The 13,579-nt window shown below is 35.9% G+C and overlaps 2 protein-coding genes across 3 annotated transcripts in view; one reads left to right on the top strand and one right to left on the bottom strand.

Annotated features, from left to right (window-relative positions):
• The window catches only part of LOC149801693 (uncharacterized), a 102,330-nt gene extending 99,903 nt beyond the window's left edge, over positions 1 to 2,427 (top strand). The window contains 1 exon segment of the mRNA XM_089956835.1: positions 2,164 to 2,427. Coding sequence (XP_089812961.1) covers positions 2,164 to 2,427 — 264 coding nt within the window.
• LOC149801692 (uncharacterized) overlaps positions 1,249 to 13,579 on the bottom strand; it is a 47,166-nt gene continuing 34,835 nt past the window's right edge. For both annotated transcript variants that reach the window (XM_089955957.1, XM_089955956.1), the window contains exon 11: positions 1,249 to 9,324. In XM_089955957.1, coding sequence (XP_089812083.1) covers positions 9,155 to 9,324 — 170 coding nt within the window. In that variant the 3' untranslated portion in view covers positions 1,249 to 9,154. The remainder of the gene's footprint in view (positions 9,325 to 13,579) is intronic.

The following is a 13,579-nucleotide window of genomic DNA, read 5'->3' as shown; positions in this document are numbered from 1 at the left end:
TCACTTAGAACTTTGCTCTTTAATTGCACTGAACTAACAGCTGCATCTGTCATGTGGACAGGTTTCGAGTATTTTTTTCATACAAATCCACTAATTAGATACTGTCCATGATAAATTCAATCTTACATCTAAATGACCAGCTGTAGAAATATGCAAATTTGCAAGCTGAAATTTAAGTATTCTGTCTGCACCAAGAGTTGGTACCATATGTCCTTGGCTATAATTTGCCCCCCTCCACAGTTTAAGGCTGAAGAATGCTAATTTCTCTTTGATCCTCCTTTAAGTTGGGTTGTAATTAGCAAGTCAGATCCATTTGAAGGGGTGACTTATCATCATTGAATTCGAGTTTCACTTTGGAAAAATAATAAAGTCGAACTCTGTAAAAAGATAAATAGGAACATTAAAGACAAAACTAGTGAAAATACAGTTAAATTATTGAGTGGAATATGCAACAAACTAATTTAACAAATTACTATTTGACCACCTTCACATTATAAAATCCATAGAAATCCTTCATATTTGACATTTTAAATCTATTTATATTATAAAATTTACATTCTATTATAGGTTAAGTACTGGTGTCAGAATAGTAATTCTGAACAATCTAATTCACAATCTCTTTTAACATGTTAATTCCACATGTCTTACAAATAAACTATGAGTCAAGTCCCCATTTTTGTGATACAGTATATTTTAAATGTTACTATCTACTGTCATCAGGTGCAGAGCCCAAGAAATAGTCTCCATCATTTGAGTGACCAAATAAAGGTGTGAAATCTTCAGTTGGTGTCTAGTCAGTATAACTATCATCTGATGATGATTTCATGTCTTGACTGTCATATGTGGGTATTTTATGTGGAGACTCAGCTTGGGCTCTGTAAGTAACACTTTGATCATACAGGCCATGAAATCTATTAAAGGATGCAGCTGTTAAGCAAGATCACTGTGAGTTCAAGTAACTACCCTCTGTTACTGGGCAATGAACTATCAAACTCAAGATTTGATGAAAGGGTTGTCACAATGGAAAACAAATTGTGCTGCCTTTACAAAACTATAGGATTTGGGTCAGATATGCAACAGGAAATTGTAGAACTCTACATGGAACTGATATAGGCAGCTTGATCAAAAAGATTGTTAACTTGAGTGCCCCTATACAAGCCAAGGGTTCATCAGCCCATGTACACTGGCAGATGACTTGGGAAATATAACATGGAATTAAATCTTACTTATAGAAAAGGAAAATACAAATTAAATCAGAATATTTATTGCATCAAACAGTGTTTTTACAGTAAATACAAAATATAACACAAATACATGTTCATTTGGACTTGCACAAAAAAATGGCAGCAATACCTTTGCTGAATAAAAACCCATGGTAAACCAAATTGATGAACACTTCATTTTGTGGTGATTAATATTTAATTTACTGATAATATTTTCAAATTATTCAAGTCTAAATAACTGTAGAAACTAGTACTGGGTAATGAACACCATCATGAAACAGATCAACACAATGCATACCATAAATGTATTTCTGAATAGGGATTGTGGCATGAACACTTAAAACAAATGTGATACGAGTTACATCAATTATTTATTTTTTTATTGTGATTCAGTTTGCATATATTATTTTTCTTGAATTACATCCAAAGTTGCTATGCAGCATTACATTTACAAGATCTTGGAAATAAATAAATGACTGTCACCATGCAAGGTATACATGCATTAGTAGTTATCATATTTCAGTAATACTCTGTGAATATATTGTTTTAAAAGTAGCCTAGATAAATTGAATGTGTATATTTAACAAGAATCTGTTAAGAACCTTTGAAAGTCATGTTTAGAAATAAATTATCTTGTTAATAAATAATCTTGTTTTGTGGAGAAAATCATTTGTTAATATTTAATAAATCTGAAACAAGTTAAACTATTAAATACCATTGTACACATGATTGCAACACATGGTATTTACTAACGTTGATAAAGTGTCATGAATTGATCATTAAAAGTGTACATTTCACCATGGCAGGTAAACGTGGGAAATCATAAACAGATCCAAACTTGCCAGGCATACATGGTTGATATTTGTGATGTGAGGTTACATATATCATGCCTATTAATGTTAATGTTTTACAACATATGAATTATTCTGTTCTCCTGCAGAAAAGTACCATTTCTACTTCATCAATGGATCAGTCCACTCCAGTTTCAAAAAGAAAATCAACTGAAGCTACACCAGACATAGCAGACACCAGCTCAGATAATATCAAGAAATCCATGAAGAGATCTATCCAGCAAACCAAGATGGCCAAACTCATGAGCTATGGATCCCCTGGAGTTCTTTCCCCACTGCTTCCCCACATACCTAAATCAGTTTTCAGGGATTTTAAGCCACCAGTTTTTAAGGGGAATAATACTCCTAAATAGATCAGTTTGCTTTGTTCAGGTTTACAATAAATCAGTTTGCAGTATCATATCCAGATCAATTGTCAGAGCAGTTGACCTGCCAGTAAACTGAATGCGTCAAAGAATATTTTGCTTTTATCTGGATTTCATGTCCAGACTTTGTACTAGGTGGACTAGAGAGGTAATGTTATGTTAGAGTTACTTCCCTTGAGTTAAAGTTAACAGTCTTCCGTTGTTATGCCACACAAAATAATTTAAAAAATAATATGACACAAGATTGAACATGTGTATATTCTCTTACTGTATAATTATATCCCTTTAGCTCTAATATTTTCTTTTGAATAAGTGTCAGTTTAGTTGTCTGAAACACTTGTTTATTTAGGCTATTATATGTACTTTGGTATCCTCAAAGTATTCAGTAGAAGAAAAATCATTAACAGTTGTTCCAGAAGTTGTTGTCACATCAGATTGGTTCAGACAGGGCAATAAAGTGATACATGTGTAGCGAGATTATGCCCCTCTTTTGACAAGACATCAAACTCAAAAAGGAGTTATGAACTTAAATATATAAGTAGTTTATGAGGAGAGTGGTGATATTATCATTGGTATGATACCAATGTTATTGTCACTTTATTTCTCATGCCACAATTAGTAGTCTGTTTGGATATAGATCTCTATTTTATTTTGAATAAAATAATAGTGAAGCTTTATAAGTATACAAGGCCATACACTAACCAGTGTAACTAGTCCAAATCTTGTAGCCTAATGGTAATTGTGCCTGACTGCAAAACTGGTGAACCAGGTTTAACAGACCTGTTACATAATTGTGTCAATGGGAAGAGTAGGAAAAAACTCATGACCCTTGGTTAGGCTCTTCAAGTTTTACAATTACGAAAATCTGTTTTTTTTTTTTTTGGTAATCATAATCAACTTGGCTGAATTGCTTTGTAGGTTCAATCTTACAATGAATGGTGTGCATAGTGTTTGTTTACATGCTTGGTGTTATAGAGACATAGATCCTTTTCCGACTTAAATCCCTTTCTATTACAATGGGTTCTCTTTCAATCCAAACTTTGCCATTGTTGAATCCAAGCTCATGCAACATCTTATCAAGCCTTGACTTCTGCAGATTTTATGTTGGCATTTTTTATTTTTTTTGCACATAGTGAAAATATGTTTTTATATGTGCTACATTCATATATTCCTAACTTGAGCATGTATTTTTAAACAATATGTAATTACATTTGATATTGGTAGAACTAATGTGTGAATTGTGGAATATTTCAACTAAAATGCCAAGTATATGCATAAAATTCTTTTGAGTTATTTTAATTTTTTTCTTCATAGGGAATGTATTGTGAATACATGTGTATAGTTTTACCATGTACATGACAGTAGTGCTATTTGCATTCTAGAAATCACATGCAGACAGCAGCTTGAGTCTTACAAATTTGTTATTCTGAGGTTACATAAATAAAATTCTTAAATCATAAACAGACTGTCATAATATTGTATGCTGTAATTATGGCCTCGATCAATAAAGTTGTCTACTTGCCGTCAGCAATTCCATTTCCTCGAGATGGAGTAATTGAAAGGAATTCAAATCAACCAGACTGCTTAATTTTCAGGATTTTATGTCACCAGATAGTGAAATTCTATGGCCCCTGTTGATTTACTTACAAACTATACCCATAAGTCAAATTCAACTGCAAACATATACCCTCTCTGCCATCTCAAAATGCACTGACAAATCAGGGTCTATTTTTGTTCTGCTGATTACTTCCGACAAACTATATAGACATAGAGCTTCCAGCACATTATGGAATGGCAGATCTGGGTCTGTGCAGTTTGATAATGGACTCTAATTATAAGCGAGTGGATACGGTTACTTTAGCCGAGTAGATAAAGTTACTTTATCTTATGCAAAATAATTTCAACGATGAATTTTGGACATCAAATCTAGTTTGGCATGCAGCTGTCTGTTGCTGAGACCTTAATTGATTTCATTCAATTTTCAGCTTTTCACATCATCATGTTTGAAGTAATTATGACTCATGATTACTTCATGATTACTAACTCCTTGCTAACTGTGGTTGCCAGAACATGACTATGATACTTGCTGGATTTGAATTAAGTTTGGCATGCAGCTTTCTCTGGATGAGACCTTGAATTAGTTTGATTTCTAGCGATTCAGTACATTATTTAGAAGAGTTATGGCTCCTTATTACCTGCTCTGCTAACCACCATGGGTGAATTTACCATATAAACTACAAAATCCCTAGTTATACTGATGGTAGGGACTTGAGAAATGATGTCAAGATGTTTTTCAGAGTTGTTAGATCCTGGTGTTCTGGTACTTGGGGCTAGTTCTATGATATTTCTTCAGTGACTTTAACAAAAGTTAAAATGTCTATAATAAACCTTTTTATCTTGTAGCCTTTTATAACCTATCTTAGGTTACAATTGACTTGTGTACTGATGATAATAATCTAAACTAATTGGTTCAGTATGTTTGGTGTCTGGTCCCATTTCCTCAAAAATTGCTTAAAACAAGTACAATATAGCATTATGTTTTATATGGTTACAATTGATAAACAAATGCCATATAACAAGTCCCAAGTGTAAGATTGCCAAGATACGGCAACTCTGCTGAAAATATGCATGCATTTGAACTTAGCTCTAAAAGACCCCACCATCAGCATAATTACAGACCTGCCAGCATATGACCATAATTCTTTTGAAAATGTTCCTTAAAATAAGGACTTGCAAAATAAAAGCAAAACTTGTAGAAATATGATTGCTGCAATAAAATCTGGATTCTGGCTTCTCTTTGTTTGATTTGAATCCGGGTTTCATTTTAGATTCAGTGAGTTGGTCAGGGAACCAGACTAACTTTACAGGAGTACCTCAGATGCTTTAAAGTGTGCATATTTATTTATCCAAAACATCTGCTTGATCAAGCTGTTGCTTATAGAATTTTCTAAAAATGGCACCCCAACAAGCGATAATGTTCAAGATGAAAGGGGCAATAAGCCTGTTAAAAAGTTTTAATAGTACAAATGAATATCAAGGGAATATTCATATTTTTGGAGCAAAAGGCAGGAAGGTCAACTATTATGTTTATTGGACATCATGTGTTAACTTGAATAGTCTCATGGTGGGAGAGATGATTGCTATCACCATGTGAAATTGAAAAGGAAAAGCCAAGGGTTACGTCGAGTTGAGTTAGAGAGCAGGAAGCCATTGAGCTATATATGGTTTGGAACTGCAGTTTGTGAATCTACTGGAGTTAACTATTAAGGTCCAAGTGTATTTTACAAACTTTTTAGTTGAACATAATGTTTACCATTGCTGCATCAATCTCAAATCATACTTATGAACTTTTAAGTGCATCTATTCCAACTCAACAACAGCAGTACATGATGTCTTGTTACACATAACTGAAAGTTGGTCTAAATTAGAACAAATCCAATGCCTTACTGAAGTCTTGTTAGGGTTGGCAGGTCTGTAATTAGGGATAAAAAGGGCTAAGGTAACCTCATTCCATCACATAACAAGGATTATTAAGTTAAATGAGATTTGAGACACAGCTTTATGCTGATGAGACAGACTTGAATTGTGTTTGATTTCCAGTGTTAAACTTCATCCTTTACAAAACTGCGGTCCCTGATAAACTATTTTTTCCATGTTTGGTTTCCATAATACAATTTAACCAAGTATTTGTTTTATAATTACAACCAGTTACTGCATGCAGCTTTATATTTCTGAAACCACTGTCGAGTTAGACTCAAAAGAGGGTGATGGACCCTGACTGCTCTATGTGCAGATTTTATGTACAAAAACTTTTACCAAGTATTGTTGTTGTTGTTGTTGTTGTAGGGTTTAACGCCATTTTTCAGCACACGATAGGCTATACATGGCGGCCAGTATTAATGGTGGAGGAATAACCAGGGAAAACCCCAGAAAGAACCACCGACCCACGAGAAGCTACTGGCAAGCTTTCTCACATACCCACAATGGCTGAATCCGAGACTCGAACCCACGCTGACAGAGGTGAGATGGCAGTGATCCGTAACGGAGAGCGCTTTAGACCACTTGGCCACTCGGGGCCCCACCAAGTATTGTTGGAATTCAATTAAATTTGGCTTTCCTCTTCAAACAGATAAGACCTTGAATGATTTTGACTTTCACCTTTCCACACAATCTTTTATTCAATGTATGGTCCTTGATTTCCTGTCCTCCTATATTTGGTTTCTGTGGTATAACTTTATCCAGGATTGTTGGACCTTATCAAAGTCTGATGCACAACTTTATGCTGATGAGATCTCAGAAGTTTCATTTTTACCAATAAATCCTGAGATTTATTGAATAAATATAATATCAGTAATTAGTGGGTTGATGGCCCTTAAAAAAAAAATCCTTGGGTTTTATGGCACTCTAGCATAATATGGAATGGTCTGAGTTTTGCTCCTTAAAAGAAAAGTGTTACACTGATGGACAGATAATGGACAACAGGCCATCCCGTAATTTCTACTTGCTCCTGGTATATGACAAATAGAGCTAAAAACAAAATATCTGTCATGTTAAATTGGTCTTTACAACAAATATTAAATCTGAAGTCATAACAAATTGCTTAGCTTCCCCATCTTGATCAATTTCGAATTTGACCTCACTGCCAGTGTTTAAAGGTGAATAAACATTAAACCAAATTAAATACAGACTCATTTAAAATTAAGCTTACTTTTTAGGTATATATGACTGGTTTTGTCCAAATATCAAGATTTACATTTTTCCATGTCCCAGCTTGAATGAGTGCTGTTCAAAGTATTAAGTACTTTGTCCTTGTATCCATCCATAAAAAAATCATTTTATTTCGTTGTTGAAATTTTACCTATATTTTAAAAACTCTACAAACAGAAAAATGGCATCTAACTTCACAAATGACTTAAAGGTCACTGGCTACATATATTGTACAAAACTGTGATATTATTATAGTCGTAAGAGAAACACATTTGTTATGTACATACACCATAAATATGTTATTTAAATGAAAAAATATTCGTCAATCTTCATAAACCATTGATAGTTTCTGCATGCCAAAAACTGATATGACGTACATTTATCCCCTCTATTCAACCTAGCCATTCATGTGTTTAATTTCCTTGTGTAAATGCTGATGTAATATATCAATGATTGTGGTTTTCTACAGCAAATATGATGCACTGTCTTGCATATGGATATAACCAAAAGAGTGATGATGGGACAAAAGGGTTCTTTATTTTTCCGAAAGACTCTGTTTACTGGAAAAAGGTGGATTGAAGCTGTGGGATCGAATAGGGTGAGGGATGGGAAAGTTGTCCCATTTATGCCAACAGTAACATTCTGCTTGTGTATACGTGCAGAGTGTAGACTTTGATCGAATTCTTTATTTAGCATTATTATAACCAATATGAACCCAAAAGGGTTAAAAAAAACCCCAAAAAACAAATATGAGGTATTACTCTGGGATGTTTATCTTAATAGGTATACAAGTCTGATCAGTCATATATATATATATATATATATATATATATATATATATATATATATATATACACACACACACACACACACATAAGCACAGTGGGTTGTTTTTACTTTAATTCACCTTATTTTAAAAATCTCAATGTGTCTGGTGCAGTCTTTCTGCAAAAAAACAAAGCTTTCCTAGGTTGTATATCTAGTCCTTTCAGAATTTCAGACTGAAATTTAATAGATAAAAACTTAATTGAAATGTAAAAAATATTACTACCAGAAACTGAAGTGGTAAATTTATTCAGTTACATTCAAATAATCACTGAGCTTAGTTTTCATATAGTGCTCAATAAACTGGGTTGGGGGTTTTGAGATAGGATCATGTATGATTTGATTACATTGTGGGACACGCTGTTGAGTTGTGGATAAAAAACAGTTGTAAAAAATTCTTATTTTCTTCTCTTGTAGTTCAACATATAAAAAGCAAAGAATAATTTACTATTAATAAATATATAAAACAGTGACAGTGGCATACCAATCAGCATTCCCAACTCTATTTACTTCATTGTGCCCGTGTTACTTGTTGTCTATTGGGTCAGACTCAGAATCCAATGATTCAGCTTCCTCTTTCTTGTTGGCTGGCATATGCTCATACATACAAGACTGAACAGTAAATTTGCTTTCAATAGTTTCATCTACATGTTCCCTATCCATAGTTTATAGTGTTTTATTTTTCGACAAGAAGAAGCATGTACTTCGTCTTGTGGGAATAAATGTACGTCATTTCTGGTTGGCATCCTCTATAGGTGGGAAATCTTAGCAAAGGGGAGGTAGAAGCATTGTATGCTTCTATTTTGAGTAATTAAATTATTATTTCATCTTTACACTCAAGAATTTTCTTTTCTTTTTGTGCGAGTATAATTACTTTTAATCATGTAATGCAAATCTGATGTACAAGGAAAAATGTTAAGACTATGGTCTGTGACCTTTAAATAGGTGACTTGAAAGAATCACAGATGCAAAGGTAAAAAGATCACTCACTGCAGCTGAGACATTAAATTTACACTGAAACTTGCAAATATAAGCTGCCTTTTTACATATACCAATTAAAATGTGTACTACTTGTACATAACTAAATACCATCCCCTCTATCTAGTCCCTTATGTGATTGAGATATCCAATTTGCATGTAATAAATCTACAGATTGTCATAACTTGATATTCTGTCCACGTACTCATTCAGCTGGGGCAACACTTATAACTTGAGAAAATTCCTTTTGCTCCCCAGGACCGAGGGTCTCTTGACTGGATACACTACCCACTTCTACACAGAGCATAGTCTTGTATTCCTTCTCATCAAAATCTGCCATCCCTCGAGCTTTTTCTTCCCATGGGTTCCACACCACTGTAAAAGGTACAGAAAATGAAACTGCTTTCACTGAATCAATGTTTCTATACAAAGCTGACACAGAATGATGGGCCAATGGCACATTATATGCCCAATCATTGTTTAATATATCTCAGTGCAGGTACTTAACCAACACTTACTGTGCAGAAACCACTGCCATGACCTATGACCTTTTCACCCCAGAATCAATAGATTTCTTTATTACCCTGGTTACACGCCATCCACAAAGATTGATCAAAGAACTTACTGCAGAACAAAATTGACTTTTGATCCCAAAATAGGCACTGTCCTTAGGTGCAAGCCCTCCACAAACACTGGTGCATAGTCAAGTTTTAAAGCAAAAGAAGAGACCGTCATAATGACTTTTGACCTTTTCACATCAAAATCAATTGGCTTTTTTCTTATCCAATGGGTAAGTCATCTGCTAGCATTTGCTAAGGTACTTGGACCATAAGTGAAAATGTTGTGCTTCTTTCAGAGACAATGACCTTGACCTTTGACATTTTATCCCAAAATCAGGTTTCTTCACTACACCAAGTGCAAGTGATCAACAGTTTGGTCCAAGTCTGTGATTTAGAACTAATGTTATTGTGCAAAAACTATTTTTCTTCTTTCATTCACAATGACCTTTACATCTGACCTAAAATCAATAGACTTCTTCTGTACCCTAAGTGCAAGCCATCCACAAAGTGGTCCAGAATGTGGTATAGTACTGTTATTGTGTAGGAACTCTTTTTCTTTTCACAGTCAGGAGCCCCCGAGTGGTCTAAAGTCTCACTGTTACAGATCATTGCTATCTCACATCTGTCTGCGTGGGTTCGAGTCTTGGGTTCGGCCAATGTGGCTGTGTGAGAAAGCTTGCCAGTAGCTTGTGGGTTGGTGGTTCTTTTCAGGGTTTTCCCAGGTTCTTCCTCTACCATTTATACTGGCAGCCATGTATAGCCTATCTTGTGCTGAAAAATGGTGTTAAACCCAACAACAACAGCTTTTCAGTCACACTGACCTTTGACCCCCAAATTAATAGGCTTTTGCCTTAGCCCAAGTGCAAGCCAACCTCAAAGTGTTTCTGGTTGGCTGACCATCCTTGTTTCACATTGCCAACCATATGGTTAAAAAAAATCCAGACACTGATCTGTACATCTAAGTAAGGGTTTTGCTCAATACTCTGAAGCACTTAGTACATTATATACACTAATCATTATAATATAACCCTCTACCTACCCTAATTTTAATACCAGTACAATAGGAAACCTATTTTGTTTTGCCTGATGCAGAAATTATATTTTTTGTTTTGGCCACTGACTCCTAAATCTACATGACTTTTCCCCATACTACCCAAGTGAAAACCTTTCCACACTGGTAACTCGATGGTTAAGAAATGGTGTTTTTGTGTAGAAGCCATTATTTTTCTTTCAGTCACAGTGACCTTCATGTTTGACCTTTTGAACCTGCAATCAATAGGGTTCTTGCTTAACCCCTCAATATGCTGGATTGTTGGACTAAATTTGATCTGCAGCTTTATGTAGATCAGACCTTTAAAGAGCTCAAAATTCCAACATTTTATGACATTAAATGGAATTATGGCCCCATATTGTCCATTCCTGTAACTTGGATTCCACAGTATTACTTTACTATGGTTGTTGTTGTTGTAGGGTTTAATGCCATTTTTCAGCACAAGATAGGCTATACATGGCAGCCAGTATAATTGGTGGAGGAAGAACCTGGGAAACCCCCAGAAAGAACCACTGACCCACGAGAAACTATTGGCAAGCTTTCTCACAAACCCACATTGGCCGAATCTGAGACTCGAACCCATGCAGACAGAGGTGAAATGGCAGTGATCCATAATGGTGAGCACTTTAGACCACTCGGGGGCCCCTCTTTACTATGGATTGTTTGATTTCAACCAAATCTGTCACATTGCTTTATACTGACAAGACTCTCGCTGAGTTTGATTTTCAATATTCCACAACATCATTTAGAGGAAACTCATGATTTTCCATCCTTCTATCTTATGTTTCTACAACATACTTTGATAAAAGATATTTTAAAGATTTTTGGGGTACAACTAATTTTAAGTATGCAATACTTATCTGCAACTATTGCATTTCTTTCCTTTTCCAGTACACTTAGTCCCCAGTCCAAGTTAATTATTCTCTGCTCCAATTAGTATTGGAGGGCCAGAATAAACATTTTCAAAAAAACAACAACATCCCAGTCTGCTTCCTTAGCCACAGCCAACATACAAAACACCACACTGACTTGGACCTGTAGTACAGGCTAAGTGGGAAGATGGAATCTTTGTAATAGTTGCTGGTAAGTGTTGCATAATTAAAGTTGGCCATGCCCATAAACTAGAACTGAACAGCAGTAACACAATGTGTTACTACTGTATTGATGAATTTACCTAATTATGAGGGTGGAGGAGGGCTGAAATTATTGTACTTACCCTTACAATAGTAGTGTTCACTACTGTAAGCTGGTAGGTTGCCTCAAATGTTGTGCCATTACTATAAAACCCCACCTCCAATATCTTCCTTAAGACCTGCACCCTCTGCTCTGAAGCGGCAAAAATTATACCCAGCACAGATATGCCAGAGCCTGGAGGATCTGAACAGGAAGTGGAGCTAGTGAAGGGAGCTGATTATTAACAAGAACCCAGAATGGGAACCAAATTATTAACTGCCTTTGAACCATAAACAACCCTTTTTCCAGTGACACGGCAAGAAGCTTGCTTCTTTACCTAGATGTTATAGAAAATAGGAAAACGATGTTACAGGTAAGGTTCCTGAAGGAAGCTTCACTGAATGGTTTAATAGAAGGTTCTGACAATGCCCAAGAACACATGAAATATTTTATCACGGCATTAGTGAGATAATGGTCTCTAAGGCTCAAAATACCTGACAAGATCAGTAGGACAGTCCAACCTGATGGCAGAACCCTTAGAGACCTTGAGAGTTAGAAAGGACTGCCCAATATCCTTTAACAGTGGATGCTAAACTTTCTCTTTCCTTAAAAAGAATGAAAATCTACAAATTTAGCTTAAAGGAAGACAGCTAGGTCAATGCATTTCCTACTGCACCAATCATAAAATTCTCCATTTTGCATCGTAAGCCTTGGAAATTGTTGTTGTTGTAGGGTTTAATGCCATTTTTCAGCACATGATAGGCTATACATGGCGGCCAGTATTAATGGTGGAGGAAAAACCAGGGAAATCCCCAGAAAGAACCACCGACCTTGAGAAGCTACTGGCAAGCTTTCTCACATACCTACATTAGCCAAATCCGAGACTCGAACCCACACAGACAGAGGTGAGATGGCAGTGATCCATCATGGAGACTGCTTTAGACCACTTGGGGCCCCAGCCTTGGAAGTAGATTGCCTCCTAATCTCAATGATGCAGTTGGCAGCTATGCTCGAAAACTCATCTTGGAAGGCTGATCACTTGAGATGAACCGCACGAGGATGAAGAATCTGGGGACTGTTGTTGAGATGTGACCCCTTGTCACAGCACAGATCCCTCCTATGATGTAATTAACAGGGCTCATCTACCCACATGTCAAATAGGTTACTGAACCATCGGACCAGTGGGAGGAATACCAGGATGAGCTCAGCAGTGGAGATTTCAGTGGAGCAGCTCTGGAATAGTTTTCAAAGATGGGAAGGTGTATACATACAGACAATCACACTTTAAAATGAAAGCTGGAGAGACATTAAAATGGGAGCTAAGCTTGTAGTTTAGTCTCATAGAAAACAAATCCACCAGTAGTCTCCCCTCCCCACAGGTGGAAAGTGACTCTGCTACCAACTGGAGCAGAAACAATTACATGTAGACTACACAGCTCCCTCTGGACAGACTACCTGCTAGGATACTCCTCTTGCTTTGAATATGTTAGACTGGGAGAATAATATTCTGTGCAAAGAGATGGAGTATGTATACCTCCCTGATGCTTGAGATACACAACTGCTGGCATGATGTCTGAAGCAATCATAATATAATAATGCCATATGAGGATGACACCCATGTAAGGCTAGAAACACTGCATGCATTTCCAAGTTGTTTATAGGAAGAATTGCTTCTTCCCAGGACCAAATTTCCTTAAAACCTACATCCTCTGGCTCCAGGTGAGTGTCCCATCCTGAATCTGATGCATCATTAATCTGTTGATTGTTTCTGAGCTTAATAATTTGTTCCTTATCTGTGTATGAATAACACTGTGTACTGAGAACCCTTTCACAGTAATTTGTCTGA

Source organism: Sinohyriopsis cumingii, chromosome 4 (assembly GCF_028554795.1).
Source record: "Sinohyriopsis cumingii isolate HCF-2022 chromosome 4, ASM2855479v2, whole genome shotgun sequence".
NCBI lineage: Eukaryota > Metazoa > Mollusca > Bivalvia > Unionida > Unionidae > Sinohyriopsis > Sinohyriopsis cumingii.
The sequence above is the reverse complement of the archived record's forward strand: the minus strand, read 5'-3'. Positions and strand labels throughout refer to the sequence as shown.